The sequence below is a fragment of the Zootoca vivipara genome, chromosome 5, assembly GCF_965207765.1.
Source record: "Zootoca vivipara chromosome 5, rZooViv2.hap1.1, whole genome shotgun sequence".
Lineage (NCBI taxonomy): Eukaryota > Metazoa > Chordata > Lepidosauria > Squamata > Lacertidae > Zootoca > Zootoca vivipara.
In genome coordinates, this window is record NC_142588.1 from 193,851 (window position 1) to 213,940 (window position 20,090).

General features: G+C 41.5%; 1 protein-coding gene across 2 annotated transcripts in view; it reads right to left on the minus strand.

Moving 5' to 3' along the window:
* The window catches only part of SCUBE1 (signal peptide, CUB domain and EGF like domain containing 1), a 195,440-nt gene that overhangs the window by 78,464 nt on the left and 96,886 nt on the right, over window positions 1-20,090 (minus strand). Inside the window, exons 5-7 of one of the 2 annotated variants that reach the window (XM_060275195.2) lie at window positions 19,762-19,887; window positions 13,505-13,621; window positions 9,464-9,553 (exon numbers count right to left, since the gene is read on the minus strand). In XM_060275195.2, the coding sequence (XP_060131178.2) occupies window positions 9,464-9,553; window positions 13,505-13,621; window positions 19,762-19,887 (333 nt within the window). The remainder of the gene's footprint in view (window positions 1-9,463; window positions 9,554-13,504; window positions 13,622-19,761; window positions 19,888-20,090) is intronic. The other variant, XM_035137812.3, reaches the window with a different exon arrangement.

Here is a 20,090-nt window from a genome sequence, read left to right on the forward strand (position 1 = left end):
CTCTGAAGCAGCATACAAATGCCAAGTTTGACTATTTCACCCCATCTCCACACATTTAGAATTAAGGGATGAATATTTGAAAGGAGTTGCAATCCTTCTTCAATATTCAGAGTGATGTAAAGAAATCAGCCACTGGCCGCGTTCACACACCACTTTAAACCACCGTTAAGATGAACTGTGGTTTGAATGTGAATGTGTGTATGCTGGTATAGAGGAAGAAAAACCATAGCCGCTCTGCTCTTCCTCTATTCCTACTGGGAACTAACCCATAGTTTGGCTTATCATTAGTAAAAGACATATTGGTACTTCATAGATGGCTGTGTGATAATGAATTTGTATCATTGCTATGTGTCTGGGAAGTGTGGGGTTGGGAAGAAATGGGGGTGTCTCTTCTATCCCAGCAATCATGGGTTGAGGTAGGTATGGCCCTGGGGGGGGGGAGAGAGAATTCCATAATAAGAGATGCTTATACATGGTTCCCTCTTCTTTTTCACCCTGCAGCATCAAGCTCCTGGTTGCTCTACAACCATAACACCATCCAGTTTGACTGATCTGTTAGTGAAAGCCAAGTTGGTTCATAATAATATCTTGCTCATCCACAACTTGATAGTGGATGAAGGAGCTGACCTAGTGTTCATCACCAATACCTGAGTGGGCTTGCTGGGAGGAGTGAACCTTACCCAGCCTTGCTTGCCTATGTACTCAGGGCAGAATCTGCAAAGATTGGAAGGTCAACTGTGTGTTGACATAGTCCAGTGTTTCTCCAAGATGTGTCCCCAGCAGTATTGGACTACAATTCCCATCATTCCTGACCACTGGTTCTGCTAGCTAGGGATGATGGGAGTTGGGACCCAAGACTGAGGACTGTGCATAGTCCTCAGATCTTCTATTCTGGTCATCAGGAGACCTCATCATCTGAGGGCCTGTGTCTGGTGTCAGGCTAAAGAGAAAGACTGGAAGTGCTACTGGTCTATCAACCACCTTGTTGACTGAGCTGGTAGAGGTGGTCTCTGGATTATTGTCCTGGGGGCTTTTGATGTCCACGCTGAAGCTGCTGTGTTTGGTCTGGCTCAGGTTTTCATGGCCTCTGTGACAACCATGGAGCTGTCTCAAGTGACTACCAGGCCAACCCAAAGGGCAGGTCATATCCTCAATTTGTTTTTTGCCCCAGTTGACGGTCTGGAAATAAGGGGGTTTCTGTGACTCCATCGTCATGATCAGAACACTTCCTGGGCTAGCAGTACCAACTTCTCCCATAGTAAAGGTAAAGGGACCCCTGACCATTAGGTCCAGTCATGACTAACTCTGGGGTTGCAGCGCTCATCTCGCTTTATTGGCCGAGGGAGCCGGTGTACAGCTTCCTTTCATGTGGTGAACCAGAGCAGCACATGGAAACGCCGTTTACCTTCCAGCTGGAGCGGTACCTATTTATCTACTTGCACTTTCGAACTGCTAGGTGGGCAGGAGCAGGGACCAAGCAACGGGAGCTCACTCCATGGCAGGGATTCGAACCACCAACCTTCTGATTGGCAAGCCCTAGGCTCTGTGGTTTAACCCACAGTGCCACCTGCATCCCTACTCTCCCAATGACCATAGATTTATGGATTCCAATGGTTTGCTGAACACCCTGGAGAATTTCCGGTGGCTAGAACAGGTGGATGCTGAAGCCCTCATCTCCCTATGGAAATGGAAGAAGCAGAGGGCAGGAGAAATTATCACTCCTGAGCACCCTCTCTGACACTGGATCACTCCCAGGTATAATGGGGAGCTATATGTGATGAAACAGGCCAGGTGACGGCTACAGCACAGACAGTAGAAGTCTCACTGTGAAGATGACTGAACATTGGCTACAAGACATAATTGTTCCTACTGTGGTGGCAAAAGCAACAAGGGAGGCCTTGCAGAACTCTTTAGGGTAGTCCATAGGGTGCTGACACTTGTATTGGTCAATGAAGCCTAGGGAACCCCAGGGACCCTCTGTGAGTTGCTTATTGGGCACGCCTTCATAGCAAGCTAGATGCCATGACTGATACAGTCCGAAGTGAGGCTTCGAAAGCCTCACCAAGCTATTGGTGTTTCAGTTTTCACAGCCTGGTGATGCTGACAAGGTGCTTGTGAGTTGGCACTAAACAACACGCCCTTCGGACCCTTGCCCTTCACCACTAGCTGGGGTCGGGGGCAAGGGTGTGCTGCTGCTTTGGGTAGTTATGTTGACTTAGGGCAGCTCTTGGCCACCTCATGAGAAGAGAAGACCCCCTGGAAAAGACACTGATGTTGGGAAAGATTGAGGGCACAAGGAATCATAGAATCATAGAGTTGGAAGAGACCACAAGGGCCATCCAGTCCAACCCCCTGCCAAGCAGGAAACACCATCAAAGCATTCCTGACATATGGCTGTCGAGCCTCTGATTAAAGACCTCCAAAGAAGGAGACTCCACCACACTCCTTGGCAGCAAATTCCACTGTCTAACAGCTCTTACTGTCCGGAAGTTCTTCCTAATGTTTAGGTGGAATCTTCTTTCTTGTAGTTTGAATCCATTGCTCCATGTCCGCTTCTCTGGAGCGGCAGAAAACAACCTTTCTCCCTCCTCTATATGACATCCTTTTATATATTTGAACATGGCTTTCACATCACCCCTTAACCTTCTCTTTTCCAGGCTAAACATACCCAGCTCCCTAAGCCGTTCCTCATAAGGCATCATTTCCAGGCCTTTGACTATTTTGGTTGCCCACCTCTGGGCACGTTCCAGCTTTTCAGTATCCTTCCTGAACTGTGGTGCCCAGAACTGGACACAGTACTCCAGGTGATGTCTGACCAGAGCAGAATACAGTGGTACTATTACTTCTCTTTATTTAGATGCTATACTCCTATTGATGCAGCCCAGAATTGCATTGGCTTTTTTAGTTGCTGCATCACACTGTTGACTCATGTCAAGTTTGTGGTCTACCAAGACTCCTAGATCCTTTTCACATGTACCGCTCTCAAGCCAGGTGTCACCTGGCCCCAGCTGACGGGACAACAGAGGACGAGATGGTTGGACAGTGTTCTCAAAGCTACCAACATGAGTTTGACCAAACTGCGGGAGGCAGAAGAAGACAGGAGTGCCTGGCATGCTCTGGTCCATGGGGTCACGAAAAGCCGGACATGACTATACGACCAAAGAACAACAACAGGACTTCTGGTCTACCACCAGCGCTGATCGGTGAGGAATCCTCAAGCCGCGAGAGCAACACGGACCCCCAGAAGAAACACAGATTGAGCTTTCTGGGGGCATGAGAGCTTGGCTCCACCCAAAGTGACTCCTCTGCCCCCTGGTAAGCTCTTTTTAAGAGCTCCGAGAGTGAGCGGAGTGAGTGTCATGGGCGCCATTTTCGAATATACTGCTACCCTCACAAAGCGAATTGGGAACACACTCCTGTGCTCCTGGTTCTTCTTTTGAATTTGATCTACCTGGTGTCAAATGTCGTTGTGTAGTAGACGTGCCAGTGTTGGCGTAACTGGACATGGAGGAAGGGTTTAATTTCCTCCATGATTGTAAATCACTACATGTATGAGATAAGCCAGCAGGTGAATGGTCAGCCAAGCCAGTTGCTACAAAAGTAGCACAGTGCTATCTATATAATTATAAGCGATTAATACATATCAGCTCAGTGGGTCCAGGGCCTTTCGAGTGTTGGGGCCAATTTTGAGAAGTAATCTGAAGTCTTGAATTGCTGGAGTAAGAAATACTCTGTACTTGTATATATCTGTATCTATAATAATAATAACTTTTTATTTATACTCCGCCCTCCCCAGTCAAAACCAGGCTCAGGGCGGCTCACACCAGTAAAATTACAATAAAACATAAAAAGCAATTGATTAAAATACAGATTAAAATACAGTATTAAAATTTAAAATGCAGCCTGATTTTAAGTTGTCCATAAATCCATAAATCTGTATCTGCAAAGTCTACAAGTTGCATGTATATACAGTGGTACCTCGGTTTATGAACACAATTGGTTCCGGAAGTCTGTTCATAAACTGAAGCGAACTTTCCCATTGAAAGTAATGGAAAGTGGATTAATCCGTTCCAGACGGGTCTGCGGAGTACTCAACCTGAAGCGTACTTAACCCGAAGCATGGGTGTAATTGGTTCCGGAAGTCTGTTCATAAACTGAAGCGAACTTTCCCACTGAAAGTAATGGAAAGTGAATTAATCCGTTCCAGATGGGTCCGCGGCGTTCATAAACTGAAAATTCGTAAACCGAGGTGTTCATAAACCGAGGTTCCACTGTATCAATGTCTGGAGCTGTTTACTGAAGCCTTATCTTCTATAGCAGTAAACTATTCTGGACTTTAAGCTGCCTCTGTGTGGTGACCAGAACTGGGGGCAACGTCTGCTACATGGGCATCTCACACCAGATTGTCTTCGTTCCTTTCCTCCCATGGCTTTAGATTTAAATATAAAGCATGAGATTTTTATTCCAAGTGTTCATGTATTTCAAAAGATGTACATATTTGCTACTTTGTGAGTTATTGTAAAATAAATATAAGTTTATTAATATAAGTATGTTTTGGAGAAAATAACAATATATAAATAAAATTCCCACTCACTATATTTGCAAGAGAAAAAAGAACAAAACCAAATACAGTGGTGCCTCGCTTAACGAATGCCCTGCTTAATGAAATTTCTGCTTAACAAAAGGATTTTTCGAGCAGAGGTTGCCTCGCTAGACAAATTCGTTTTATGAAAAATTCGTCTAGCAAATCGCGGTTTCCCATAGGAATGCATTGAAATTCAATTAATGCGTTCCTATTGGCAAAAAAATTAAAAAAAATTCAATGCATTCCTATGAGATTCGCTAGACGAATTTTTCGTTATAAGAAAAGACCCGTGGAACTAATAAAATTCGTCTAGCGAGGCACCACTGTATGGGGAAAACATTGTCTTGACCTCTTTGAAATGACACCATCAGTATGAATAATGCTTTAGGACTGTGCAAATATATTTGCCATCTACTTCCCTAATGAATGATCAGGGAGGAGTGATAAAGCAATGTGGCAGGACAAGGAAGGATGGGTTTTCTTCATGGCCAGGAGTGGAGTAATGAAAACCACAAAAGTCATTCCTGGTCACCTGTAGTGATGCACTCTTACACACATTTTTAGAAGCAGGCAAGCCCTCAGATTTACCTCGTCATAAACTGGTATTCACCTAAAAATGTCCCTAAAATAGTAAGAAAGAGTCTTCTGAAAAAGATAGCAAGGAGGATTGTTAAGGTTTCTTTGGGCTAACTACTTCAGTAGTTGCAGCTGTGGAAAAGCTCTACAGTGGTGCCTCGCTAGACGAATTTAATTCATTCCACGGGTCTTTTCTTATAACAAAAAATTCATCTAGCAAATCCCATAGGAATGCATTGAATTTTTTTAAATGTTTTTTTGCCCATAGGAACGCATTAATTGAATTTCAATGCATTCCTATGGGAAAACGCGATTCGCTAGATGAATTTTTCATAAAACAAATTTGTCTAGCGAGGCAATCTCCACTCGAAAAACCTTTCGTTAAGCGGAAATTACGTTAAGCAGGGCATTCGTTAAGCGAGGCACCACTGTACTGTAAAGGCTTTTTATTTAAAGAAGATGCGAATAAGACGTGTATCCAATTATGCACAGCATGGAGAAAGCGGACTGGGAAAATCAAGATGGATGTCCAATGAAAATGAACAACCAATGAAAATGGATGTTGTAGATGTCCAGGGAAGCTGATTGTGGGGCGGATTCAGGACAGGCAAGAGAAAACAGTTCTTCACACAGCACACAGTTGAACTACAGAGGCAGGAAGGGAGAGCGCTGTTGGGCTCTGGAGTCTTGCTTGCAGGTTTTGAATGGGCACCTGGGTTGGCCACTGTGAGAAGAAGATGCTGGGCTAAATGAGCTACTGACCTGATTCATATTTTTATGGATTGCATTATTCACTATTATTGTGTGTGTCAACTGTGCCATTTATTTCAAAGCATTATGGGGCTCAGGAGACAACCTGTTATTTGGACAGAGTTCTAAAGTCCCTTTAAAAATGGTTGCCTTCTGGAAGATATTCAAAATCTGCAGCAGTTTTTATTGTCAACCCATGTGCAGAAGTCATATAATTACGGGATATGCTGAAAAGGCGTTAAGCATTGGAATCCGTTTCTTAGTCTTATTTATTTATCATTTTAATAAAGCGATGTTTTGATCTGAGTTCATCGTAAGGTTGCAATCCTATATACACATTTACAAGGGCACGAATTACATTAAATGCAACGGGACTTTTAAATAAACATTCATAGGATTACACTGTAAAAGGCAACTGTTGTATCTATTTGTTGTGAGGATGAAACAGGGAAGAGGAGAACCCTGTAATAATAAATAAATGAACATGAGTGTCTAGAACAAATGTCGTATCCTCTCCTCTGTTGCCTCTTCGCAATTCCTCAGCATTAATTGAATTGAAATTTTTGCACTGAGAACTTAAAAAACTGAAGCCACTAGCCCTCCCCTCTGAAGATGATATATGCTATGCATTCCTAACCATCTAAGCTTGTTGCCAGCTTAACTCCCACCTTGAATGATTAATAGACATACGGTAAATATTTCTTCATCTGTATGCCTTTCTACAAATTCCTCATCCTTATTAAAATGAAACATCTATGTAGAAAGAATCAGTGGATTTCATCATGTTGGTAAGAGGCTTAATTTGCAATAATAATAATAATAATAATAATAATAATAATAATAATAATAATAGGGGCATGGTCCTGCTAAGACAGGGGAAAACACCTGTTTTATCAAATATTTCACATAACTAGGGACCAGCCTACCTTTCAGACAGATGATATGTATTTAGGTTGCTGGACTTGCAATCAGACATTTGTATTTCAACTGCTAACCATAGTTAGGAAATCAATGTATTATGAGGTGATAGAATTCTGGTACAGTTCACAATTCTACCATTTCACTCTGTGTAAAGTGTGTGTACACTGGCTCTAAATATATATATATATATGGGGGGGGGAATATTTCGCAATCTTGCAATTTACTTGCAACTATTTCTCTGTCTCACAAAGAATATTCAGAAAGGCCATTCAGTAGCTGCCAAACAACTGAAAGGAGGCTTTTTTTTTAACCTTTTCCTATCAACTTCAAATGCTTGAAGTTTGTAAGATGAAGATACAAATAATAATAATTCTGTGTCACCCTCGCCTGCTTCAAATTCTATGACTCTACAACCAGGTAGGTAGCTGTGTTGATCTGACGCAGTCAAAATAAATAAAAACATTAAAAAATTGTCCAGTAGCACCTTAGAGACCAACTAACTTTCTTCTAGGGATAATCTTTCGTGTGCATGCACACTTCTTCAGATACACTGAAACAGAAGTCACCAGACCCTTATATATAGTGGGATGGTAGGGTGGGGTTTTTCTCAGGTGGGAAGTAGGAGATGGGTGATTGACTCAATCGGCATGGTAAACCTGTTAACGACTGCAATTAGTCCTACAGGAAAAACCAAGAGATAGTATGCAGATGACCCAAAATAGCTTTAGCATATGTAATGAGACAAGAATCCAATATCTCTATTCAGACCAGGTCTCTCCATAGTTTTCAGTTTAGTAACAAGTTGTAATTCAGCAACTTCTTTTTCAAGAAGTTCTCCTTCTCTTCAGTCTCCCAGGACATTCAATACAGGATCTCAAAGCAGCTGTCTTATTACAAAAGAATTTCAGAAATAGACTTGAAAGAGAAGTTGTTACCCCACCCCACCCTCCCACTATATACAGGGTGAGTCCTTTAAAAGAGGCCCCATGGATACAGAGTACACATTCCACGGGGCCTCTTTTAAGACTATAAGGGTATAAGGGTACTTAGAGACAGGTGATGCTGTGGGTTAAACCATAGAGCCTAGGGCTTCCTGATCAGAAGGTTCGAATCCCTGCGACGGGGTGAGCTCCCATTGTTCAGTCCCAGCTCCTGCCCACCTAGCAGTTCGAAAGCACGTCAAAGTGCAAGTAGATAAATAGGAACCGCTACAGCGGGAAGGTAAACAGCGTTTCCGTGTGCTGCTCTGGTTCGCCAGAAGCGGCTTAGTCACGCTGGCCACGTGACCCGGAAGCTGTACGCCAGTTCCCTCAGCCAATAATGCGAGATAAGTGCCGCAACCCCAGAGTGGGTCACGACTGGACCTAATGGTCAGGGGTCCCTTTACCTTTAAGGTGCTACTGGACATTTTATTTATTTATTATGACGCTACAGGTAAAGTAATGAAATGAAATGCAGAATACAGTTTTTGTTGAGCTCCTCAGAAAATGTGTGAAATTGTAACTAAAACCAGCAACACACTGTTGTAAGACTTCGGGGGGGGGGGAGAGAATCCCCCTGCAAAAAAAATCTGTGGCTGCAATCAACAATCCAGATTCAGTTGCAAATACATGTTTGACAGAAGCAAGAGTGTGGTGAGCCTCTTGCTAAACCTAGAAAAGGCTGAAATGACATATAGATTGTATACACAATTCACACTTTCACACAAATTCACACAAAGAGGAATATCCCTTTTTATTTGTACAACGAATCGCAGGAGCAATCATCAATTGAGAGCCTTTTGACTGAAAGGCAGAATACAAATTCAATAAGTAACAATCAATTCTTGAAGGTGTTCATTAACCAATCACCTCATTAAATAGCAACATAATGGGTTTATATTATAACAAAACTGTTCATTTCTGATATTGTGTGTTTTGGAGCGAAGAAACACGAGGCCAGCAACACATTCACCCTACTCTGGACCACTGTTTCCATCCATGTGAGATTGGCCAAGGGAGAGGCATGAAAACCTTTGATTCAGCTTCACCTGGGAAGAAGCAGCACCTTGGCAGGTAGCACAGAGCTACTTGCCTACACAGGTATCAGTTTCAAATGATCAATAACCCTGCCAAATGCATCTTCTCTTTTTTAAATGTATGTGGTTTTAAAAAAAAAATTGAAAGAAAAGTGCCCAAGGGCTCCATAATGGGGGAGGGGAAAAATACTTCCAACAATTCCAAACCCTGAGGACATCAAATTATTTCAAGCAAGGGTATAAATGGCAACGCTAAATGATGAAGCTTACGTGACCCAGTTGGGTCGATTGGTACTCAAAGAAACACAAAAACCACATGTGAAAATCAGATTTGCAAAAGGTAAATAAGGTTAGTGGCAAAGATTCTCTTCTTTGCACCAAAGTTTTTCAGCATTAAAGCTACAGAATTAGAGGGGGTTTGGGTGGAGAGAGAATAGATTTAAAATGGGAAATGAACTTTTCGATGAAAGATCAGGATTCTAAAACGAATTGTGACCTCAGCAAACAGATGAGCAAATTAAAAACAGAAATACTCGAAACACACCCCCACACCCCCATACACACAAGAGACAAAAGTTGAGAGCACATCAAAGGAAGTGGAAGAAAAGTGTTACCCATAAGTAGCCGCCGTTTCACCCGCTTGTCCACATCAGCTACTGACGTGGAATTGAACTCAGAACTCTCAATTGCAGCCTCATCCTTCTCTAAAACACAAGTAAGGGACAAACATGGAGCAGTTGGTTAATGAAAAGCCCAATTTTCCACTGCTGAAGAAAGTTTCTTAGCCTGGTGCAACCAAAGCCAAGAAGCATGAAAGCACTAAAACCCCATTTAGAGAGTTAATTCCATTTGAAATCCCAGAAATAAATAAAAGTATGCTGGAGGGAAGGAGGGAGTGGAGGAGGGGGTGGGGGGCAGAAGAAAATGATTATGAAAAACAAAGTAATTAGCCAGCGAACACATATTAAGCTGGCCTCACGCTAGTCATAACACAAACACAAAAGAGAAGGTGCCCCAGATCGGTGTTAATGAAGAAATTTAAATGATAAGGTTCCAAGTTCAACACATTTGTTAAAAAAAGAAAAGGAGAAAAGACAATCGAAGGAGGAGGTGCAGGCAGAGAGGTAGGTGGCAGCTTTTCACAGCTGGCAACAAGGATACTGAACACAGAACAGAGCTAAAAGAATCCGGTGATGGGTGGGCATGGGAACATGACAGCTTTGTGCATGTTGACACAGTGTATCAAAAACAAAAACTGCATGCAATTTTTTTAAAAAAACCTGTATAAACAAACACAAATATAAAAACAAAACAAAACAATTAAGTTGGGCAGTGCTGGTTGCCTGCTTGTCTATGGAACATGACTAGCTAAACATTCACTGCTAGAAAAAAGATGTCGCAAGAATAGTCTAGTAATTTTTAGAAGCATGCAGTTAAGCGGGGGGCGGGGGGGGGCATTGTTAGCACAGGACATCCGGCAGGTAGGTTCTGATGTCCTTTATATGGAAAGCTCCTATCCAGCATTATGAGAAGCTAAGTTATGCAATACTTAGAAATATACCTAAACAATCTGTTTGCAAGGATGGGAACAGATGATGAGGTGAATGAAAGGTCTCATACAAAGGGGGGGAGGGGGGAAGCAATACAGGGAGCAGAGGCTAAGCGATTAAAATAATTTATATGGGATGGAGAATTGCATTTAAAAAAGAAAAATACGAAACACAAGTGGGGACTTTTCACATGCAGCAGACATAAAATGAGAGGATAAGTCAAGAAAACAGAGACAAAAAACGGGTTAGATGAAAGGGTACTTATGTGCCATTGCAGACATTTGCATACTTGCAGGGATGTCCAAGTTACAGACACCACTGAAGTCCGCAAACTGTAGGTAGATAGGAGAAGGAATCAGAAGTAGTGGAGGCAGCTGGCAGGTTTTATCTGTGGTAACACTAAATGGCTGGGTAACAAGATATTGTTCTAAGAAGAAACCAAGTTCTAGATGGGATCAGGCTGCAATAGAGGCTTTGGTTTGAGGTTTTTTCATTTTTCATTTAATTTTTTTCCAATAATTTAATGAACATCAGGTATCAGACAAGACAGGCAATCAGGAACCATCACCAGAAAGCAGGAATAAAAAATGGAAACAAAACAAAAGTTTAAAAAATATCTAAGAGAAAGGACTACTCAGAAGAAAGAGGAGGGTGGAGGACCCAACAAAAGCAGCAATATGCGACTTAAATTACAGGAACAGAAAATGTAATATAAAGTCATATTATACAATAACTTTGCAGAAAGGGAGGGGGGAAAGTACAGTTTCCAACAGTTCAACAGTTTTTCTATATGCCAGACCAAATAAGCATCGCCCTGAAATCAGAGCATGATCTACGCATTATCACTTCTCTCAATAAAAACTGTACCGAGATTTCCAACCCTATAATGGCTCTCTAAGCTTTTAATGGTGCTTTCAAAAATAAGAATAGAAGAAACCCAAGAATAAGATGCATGCAGTGAATATTGTAACAGCTATATTGTAATCACAATTAGACTGCATTTAATAAATGCACAAGGGGCTAAATCTTTAAGACAAATCTGTTATTTTCATCCAGAGAGCTGATTGTAAGGAGCATAGGCTTAGCACTGAGGGCTGACTGAATGGTTTCCTTCCCAGGATCAAGACTTTAGGGTGTCCATAATCAAAGCATGTTAAAAAGACATTTAATTTCATCAGCTCAAAAGACTTCAATACACATATAAGATTGATGGAATTATACCGTTATCAACAGATGTCAATATATGTTAGATTCACCACAGACATTCACACACCTTTAATTAAGGAATAAATATTTTGGCTTTAAAGAGTAAATTATTGACTGCTGATTAAGCTATATTGGAAATATTTGTCCTGAATTTGTTCGGAAATATTTATCTAAATTTGGTTCACTTTGTACAATTAGATGTGGATCACTGAGAATAGGGCTTCTTTAATGTTTTAGAGTCAGATTTTACTAGGAATTTCTCTTGAGCTGTCTAATTTTCACAATGGTTAAGTCTTGCAATTAAAGACAAATACTTTTACAACTTATCTGACATAATTCTGGAAATGCCAAATCAAATCCAGCCACAACTAATTGTAACTTATGGGCAAAATCCATCCAAAGAAAAATGCTTTTAAATTATATGGGCACAATTAAGACAAAATCTTTTACTTTGAATAGGGGCTATTTAAACCCATGCTTGATGCTCCCACTGAAATTAACAGCACTTAGAGATCTTACCTTTTGTTGGATTATGCCCTTTGAGAATGCTTCAGATTGTTATATTTCTCTGCTTTGAAACAGACAAAAAACAGAAAAATACAACCCATCCCACAAAAACTTAAGCACCATACAGCATGATCGTGCCAAAACTGTAAATCTCAGATTTCAGTCAGAAAGTTGAGCACATATTGCCTCCACTAAAATCAGTGGGATGTTAAAGTGTGACTGTGACTAGAATTATGTTCCATGAATTTTTAAATTTAAAGGGCTTCTAGATTTTGGTGTAAAATCTAGCGAAAGTGTTAAAGCAGCTTCTTATTGAATTGAAACAATTGCAATTCTCCCCCACAAATGCACCATATTTAAAAAAAGAAATTTAAAACGTAAATTCTTTGATTCTGTGCTTATAAGCACAATAAAACATGTATAAAAGAACATCTCAAAAGACTATATTCTGCTTCCCATGGTGGTGCAAAATTGTCCAAGTGACAACACCATGACAAAAAACATTCCTTCCATATATTTCTAGCTCTTCTTCCACTCTATTCACAATCTGTCATGTGTCTGGTCCTCACCAAGTCACTTCTTTTTGAAGTTTGAACTCCCTTTCTCACATTGCCCAGATGCCCTGGCTGTATTCATTAGTGCTCAGGTTCCAGGATGGAGTTCAGAACAGTCAGCAGCTATTGCATTAATTTTACCATGAATACACTACAAACTGGCTGAAATAATTGCATGCTCAATGTGCATAAAACAGATTTTTTTAAAAGAATCTAATTAATAACAGGTTCTGCTCCATTTTTTCCAATGAGCAGATATGATTAGAAAAAAAGTCTCAATTCGACGTGGGGAATCATCCACACAAATGGATTCAGGTGATGAATTCTGGTTAGATGGCTGTAATACGACTAGGTCATTGCATGTTTGAACAGGTATTTTAAACATAAAAGAATCACTTTAGCTATCACTTTCTACCAGTGAAAGCATTACTAAAAACTTCTATCACAATGAGCATCATTTACACTCCTGAATTTTTAAAAGGAGCAAAATGTAATACTGTGGATAGCAGAACAGTCCAGATATACCTCTGGTTCCTTTTTCCTCTATGTGAACAGCCAGTGTAAGAGATTGCAGCTGCTTTTTCCCAACGCCCAGTAGCATACAAAATACCACAGAAGAATATACATATATGGGTTTGTGTACAAATGCACACATATCAAGCTATTAAAAAGTGATAAGTCCTTAACCAACAAATGTATTATAGCTTTCCAATGCTGTCTTCTATCACTTTTACAAATTTAAACTTATTAGATAAGATCAGGAGTTTATGGCCCACTCTTTTAAGCAGTCTTTCAATTCCACACACATATTTGTACAATTCAGAGGAAGGGTACTTACCAATACATGTTCGGCCATCCGAGTGTAGGGCATACTTTTGATGACAACCGCACACAGGTCCCGTATCTGTGTCATCACAGGTGTGTTGGCAGCCTCCATTTCCATAGTTACAGGTTACTAGTTATTCCCCAAAAAATGTGTGTGTATATATATATGTATGAATAAAACAACAGTGAAACCAATTAGTTTTGAGGAGTTCTAGGCACATTAAATAAGTTCAAGTTGTTGTGTTTTTTTAATAAAAAAAAAAGCAATACACATGACAACAAAATAGCTATTTCCAAAATCTCCTACCCTCGGTAAGCAGCGACATTCTAAGCAGCCGGTAGCCCTGTGCAGATGGTCAAAGTGTGTTGCATGCACAAGTGGGAATAAGCAGATCAGGACTGTGCCCACCAGTCCATCCCTTGCCATGCCAAACCTCCACATGTTCAAAGTTTCTATGTGCAAAAGCCCCAACTCATGCAGATTCTGAACATATGGTCCATGCCCATTAATGTTCCAGGTTACAGGCTGCACGTCTGGAACACAAGCATGTAGGTCCCTTGCAGAAAGGGCCCTGAATGCAGAAAGGATGTGTGCAGGGAGGGATCCACCCCCCGCCCCTGTTAGACACTCTGATCATCTGCACTGGGCTACTGTTACTCCAAGGCCATCATCCTTTTCCATTATTCATTTCCATTAATAATTTTCAGTACTGCACCGGGGGAGGGGGAGAGAGATTTTCCCGTCCTGGGTAAGGCGTCACTCTTTTCCAGCAGTGACTAACCTATAGCTTCAGAATCCAGTGCTTTAGAGGACAGTAGAAAAATAGCGCCGATTTGAAATTTGTTTCTATTTTTAGTTCTCCAGAATATGAAAGCTTTTAAAAACAAATGAGGCAGTGTTAACTAACTAACTAACTAACTAACTAACTAACTAACTAACTAACTAACTACAGTTTTACCTCGCAAGACGAATGCCCTGCAAGACGAATTTTTCGCAAGACGAATGCATCTTGTGATCTGATGGTGACTCGCAAGACGAATTCGTTTTGCGAAAAATTCATCTTGCGAATCGTGGTTTCCCATAGGAATGCATTGAAATTTAATTAATGCGTTCCTATGGGCAAAAAAAGAAATTTCAATGCACTCCTATGGGAAACCGTGATTCGCAAGACGAATTTTTCGCAAAACGAATTGACTCGCGGAACAAATTAAATTTGTCTTGTGAGGCACCACTGCAACTAACTAACTAACTAACTAACTAACTAACTAACTAACTAACTAACTAACTAAGGCAGTTAACTTTACCACTACCAGACCTCTTCTTTTTATGGTTTGATGCCCCCACCTATGGTTATTTAGCAAATTTGAGTGGGCAAAGGTTGTGCATTTACAACTTTTCCTGCAACACCAAAGTGATGATCTGAGAGGAGAGTTTCTTGTGCTTGCCAGAATTCATGGCCTGTGGCAACAGAATGTGCTGCCTTTGTACGCTACGCCTCTTTGCTACCATGACACACATAAGCTGGAGAAAATGACGAAGCAGAGTTTTCAGGTGTAAGCTGCTTCAAATCTTATCTTGCCATGAACTCCCTAGGTGTCTTTATTCTCTGCCTCAAACCCACACACGTCTGTGGTGGTGGGAAAATAATACCATTTGAAAGGGATTTTGTGAGGTTTGCTCAGAAAATGTGATGTAGAAAACTGAGCACCATATACAAAGCATTTCTGACACTTAAAATGGCTTAGAAAAATCACAGCCTTAATTGTTATACATAATGCATGGCTTTCCGCACTCAAATTCACAGTTAACATATGTGTTTGTTTTGCTTACTTTTATCAATATGAATACAGTTTATTGAAAATCTATCAGTCCATCTAGCTTTTGCTGTGAATGTCTAAAATTTGGCAAATAAGTAGGACCTTCAACAAAATGCTGCTCAGCATTGGAACAGGAGGGCTCCTGTTTATGGTTCTAGCTGCTGGATGGCTTTGAGACATTTTTATTGCTTAGGCTTTTTATGTTTTGTACTTCTGCAAACCTTGAGGTCTCCCAAGGATGTTGATACCCACTTGTTTCTCAGTGGCAATATTTTGGCTCCAAATTTGTCATCACATACTTCCTAAGTGATGTTAGAGGGAGTAAGGGCAACATGTACATGAGGCAGTTGACAATCTTTGATGGGTTTGAGTGTCTGAAAATGCTTATTTCCCCATCTACTTATGGTTGGATACAAACTACTGAATGCTAACTATCATGTGTAGTTACCAGTGCATTTTTGGACATTAGCAATATTGTTTTAGGTTTGTCAGCTTCCATAGGAATGTGCATTCAGTGAAATGTGGCCATTGTGCTGTAACATATTCTCAGGGTTTGGTGTGCACACACTGCTTATTAGATGGAAGGAGCTGGCTAGGGCAGCACCTTTCCCAGTGATGGCCACAGCACGGACCCAAACCCCACACCTTTGCCATCTATGCGTCGTGTGTTTCAAGATGCTGGGAAACATAGGAACTTGGTTTGTCAGGAAGCAGCGGCCTCTAAGGGCCCAGTCCTGATCCATTTTTGACCAGAGGTTTGATGGCCTAAATCTAAGATAATTCAAAATGGACAGGCTTCCCAAATCCTGATTTAAAATCAAGGTTTGACAGTGTCCGCTGCCCTCTCTGCTATCCCATTTTTGAAATAGATTAGGCTTAGAGATTATGATTTTCACAGAGACCATCTACTTAACTACAGCTACGGTAAGTGAGAACTTGAAGTCAGGTGTTCAGAATAATATCCAAAACTCAAGCCACTGGATCTCCTATCTGTGCCTCCATCCCAAGAGATTCAGAGGAGGGGGAGTCAAACGGGAGCTGCTTACAAACCTAATGTGTTGCACTTGTTATATTCATAGGAGGCAGCCAAATGTTGGGTCCAGCCACATGGTAGCCCAACAATACCTTTACTCCACATTGAAAGATTCTCAAGTGGCTGCAGAGGTTGGTAATACTGGGCCCCTGTTGTATATTGGACCATTGGATTTAGCTGTGGGAAACCAAGGTTCAAATCCTTATCTGGCTATGGCCTTAGGCAAGTCTCCACCTCTCGGTATATCTGCCAGGCCACATACTTGTACATCATTATAAGGCATCTTCATGCATTTGCATTAGTCTATTCGCTCCAACTCCTATATTGAAGGCACAAAAGAGGACAATCCCAAGAAGAAAGAGAAGTGGGAAGAACCTAAAGAAACCGGTGTGGCTGCATGTAGAAGAAACAGAAGAAAGGCAAAATCGCAAAGGAAGAGTATACATGAGTAGCCAACAGTTGCAAGGAGAAGGCCAGGCAGGCCAAAGCTTAGGTTTACAAGAGAGGTTAAAAATAAAAATAAAAAAGGTTTCTTTGGTAATGTTTGAAGCAAGAGGAAGAACAAGCAAGTAGTAGGTCCCTTGCGTGCAGAAGACGGGGGGGGGGGGGGAAATGCCTCAACACCTATTTTGCTTCTGTCTTCACCCAAAAGGAAAGCAGTGCCCAACCTAGGGATAACAGAATAAATGATGCAAGGAGGGAAGTGAAGCCCATGATAGGAGAAGAGGTGGTAAGGGAACACCTAGCTACTTTAGAGGAATTCAAATCCCAAAGGGTCAGCTGCACCCAAGGGTACTAAAGGAGCTTGCAGATGTAATATCAGAGGCTTTGTTTATACACTTTGAGAATTATTGAAGAACAGATGAGGTCTTTGCAGACTGGAGGCGGGCAAATGTTTCCCCCATCTTCAAAAAGGGGGAAAGATGATGATCCAGGTAACTACCAACTGGTCTGCTTGACGTCAATACCAGGTAAGGTCCTAGAACTTAGGAAAGGATGCTGTGATTACTAAGATTCAGCATGGGTTTCTCCAAAACAAGTGATGCCAGACAAATCTCATTTCTTTTTTCGATAAAGTCTTGGTGGATAAAGGGAAGTCTGTGGACGTAGTGTATCTTGATTTCAGTAAGGCTTTTGACCTAGGCCCCAATGATATTCTTGCAGAGAAGCTGGTAAAATGTGGGCTGGATGAGATTAACTGTTAGGTGGATTTGTAGCTGGTTGACTGACTGAACCCAGAATGTTCACTAATGGTTCTTTGTTGGCCTGTAAAAAAAGTGACAAGTGGGATGCCACGGGGTTCAGTCCTGGGCCCACTGTTGTTAAACGTCTTTATAAACGACTTGGATGAAGGTACTGGTGAGATGCTCAGCAAATTTGCAGACGACACCAAACTGGCAAGGTTAGCTAATGTCACAGAAGACAGAAATGGGCCCAAACTAACAACATGAATTCCAATAGGGACAAATGTAAGGTTCTGCATGTAGGCAGGAATAACCAGATGCACAAATATAAGATGGGGAACACCTGGCTTGCCAGTAGTACATGTGAATATACTAGATACTTAGGAGGGCACAAGCTTAACATGAGTCAACCCCGTGATGCAGCGGGGGGGGGGGGAAGGTGAGGCTATGATAGGCTGAATCAGAAGTATAGTTTCTCAATCAAGGGAAGTAATAGTGCTGATCTATTCTGCCTTGTTCAGACCACACCCGGAGTCCTGTGTCAAGTTCTGGGTACCACAATTTAAGAAGGATATTGACAAGCTGGAATGTATACAGAAGAGGGCAACCAAGATGATCACAGGTCTGGAAACCAAGCCTTATGAGGAACAGTTCAGGGAATTTGGTATGTTTAGCCTGGAGGAGACTTAGAGGAGATATGGTAGACATCTTCAAATATTTAAAGGACTGCCACATGGAAGATGAAACAAGCTTGTTTTCTACTGCTCTGGAGGCTAGGACCCAAACCAATGGATTTAAGCTACAAGAAAGGAGATTCCAACTAAACATCAGGAAGAACTTTCTGACTGTAAGAGTTGTTCAACAGTGGAACAACAGACTCCCAAGAGAGGTGGTGGAGTCTCTTTCCTTGGAGGTTTTCAAGTAGAGGTTGGATGGCCACCTGCTATGTGTGATCTAGTTGAGTTTCCTGCATTGCAGGGGGTTCTACTAGGTGACCTTTGGGGTCCCTCCAACTCTACAATTCTACGATTCTAGATCTACAGTAATGCAGAAATGCCAGACTCTTTGCAGGTTTTCTCATCACTGCAGTGGGGGGAAACTATGTTTGTGTTGCCTACCCGCCTCAAAACTCTTTAAGAAACAGACCTGCTAAGGACAGGATCTGGAATCCTAATACAGTCAACTGATAGAAAAATTCTTCATGTCCATCACATATATGCTCCAGTTCCAGGGCAATAAATCACACCATGGTGCATGTTTCTCAGGGCTCACCCTATTCCAGGCATGTCAAACATGCGGCCCTCCAGATATTTTGGACTACAATTCCCATCTTCCCCAACCACTGGTCCTGCTAGCTAGGGATCATGGGAGTTGTAGGCCAAAACATCTGGAGGGCCGCATGTTTGACATGCCTGCCCTATTCAATCCACTATATCAGAGCTTTCCAAAATTTCCATGTTGGTGACACAGTAATTCAGTTTTACTAGCAAACTGGAGTTTAAACTAATCCCTTATAAGAAACATGGAAATATACATAAGCTGTAATAACAAAATGAATGGGGACACACCTACACACTGCAGCCAACAAACTACCGTGTCACAGCACACAGTTTGGAAAACTCTGCACTATATGCCTGTGAGTTCCATGTTGGGTCTATCAACCACAGCTCCAGTTATGCCACCCAAACTTGAATACAATATGCATACATGGGGGGATGCAAAACCTTTGCAAAGCCTTTGGGCTGCACTGTGGAACCTGGTGACTGAAAAAAGTAGCAAAGTGGGTCAACTAGGGTCAGATAACCAAATGTTTTTAGCTAAATTTCTTATGGGGTCTGCATAACTCCTGCACCAATATTCAAAGGGGAGCCGGGTGATTAGACAGACTGATCCACAGAATTTCCCTAAGAGTGTCCATCCATTCCTACTTCATTTTTACTAAAAACAAGAACCCTCAAATGGCAGTCTCAAACAACTTCCTCCAATATTTATCAGTTCTATTTAACACCAGAGAGTTAAGAAATGGATACCCATCGAATCAACATGTGGCCGTACAGCAAGCCTGTTAAATGCATTGAATAATTCCGTACATGCTGCCTCTGATTACAAGATGGGCAGGAAATACTTAAACCCAAACCAACAGGTCAATGAAATGAAATGAATTTTTCAATTTTTTATAAAACAGCAGCAATTAAGGCATGTTGGGTAGTTAAGATTTAGTCTGCATCTACCTACATTTGCAGTCCTTCTGGTTTTTGGCTAGTTCAAAGCCAGGCCTACATTCACAGGCAACCCCACCTTTGGGTGTCTCTCGGCAGATATGTGCGCACCCGTGGTCTTTGTTCATACAGTTCATACCCTCTGGAGAAAGAGAAAGAAAAAGAAAATGCACAAATTCTGAAAACAATCCAGATGACAACAAATTCTATACACATTTATTGCAGAAATACCCCTTGTGCTGAGGGGAGCTCGTTTCGGCTTTTACAAGTTACTGCTTGAAACATGCAAAATCAGACTAGACAGTGGGACATAAAAGATAACCAGGTGTGCAGTACTATATAGAG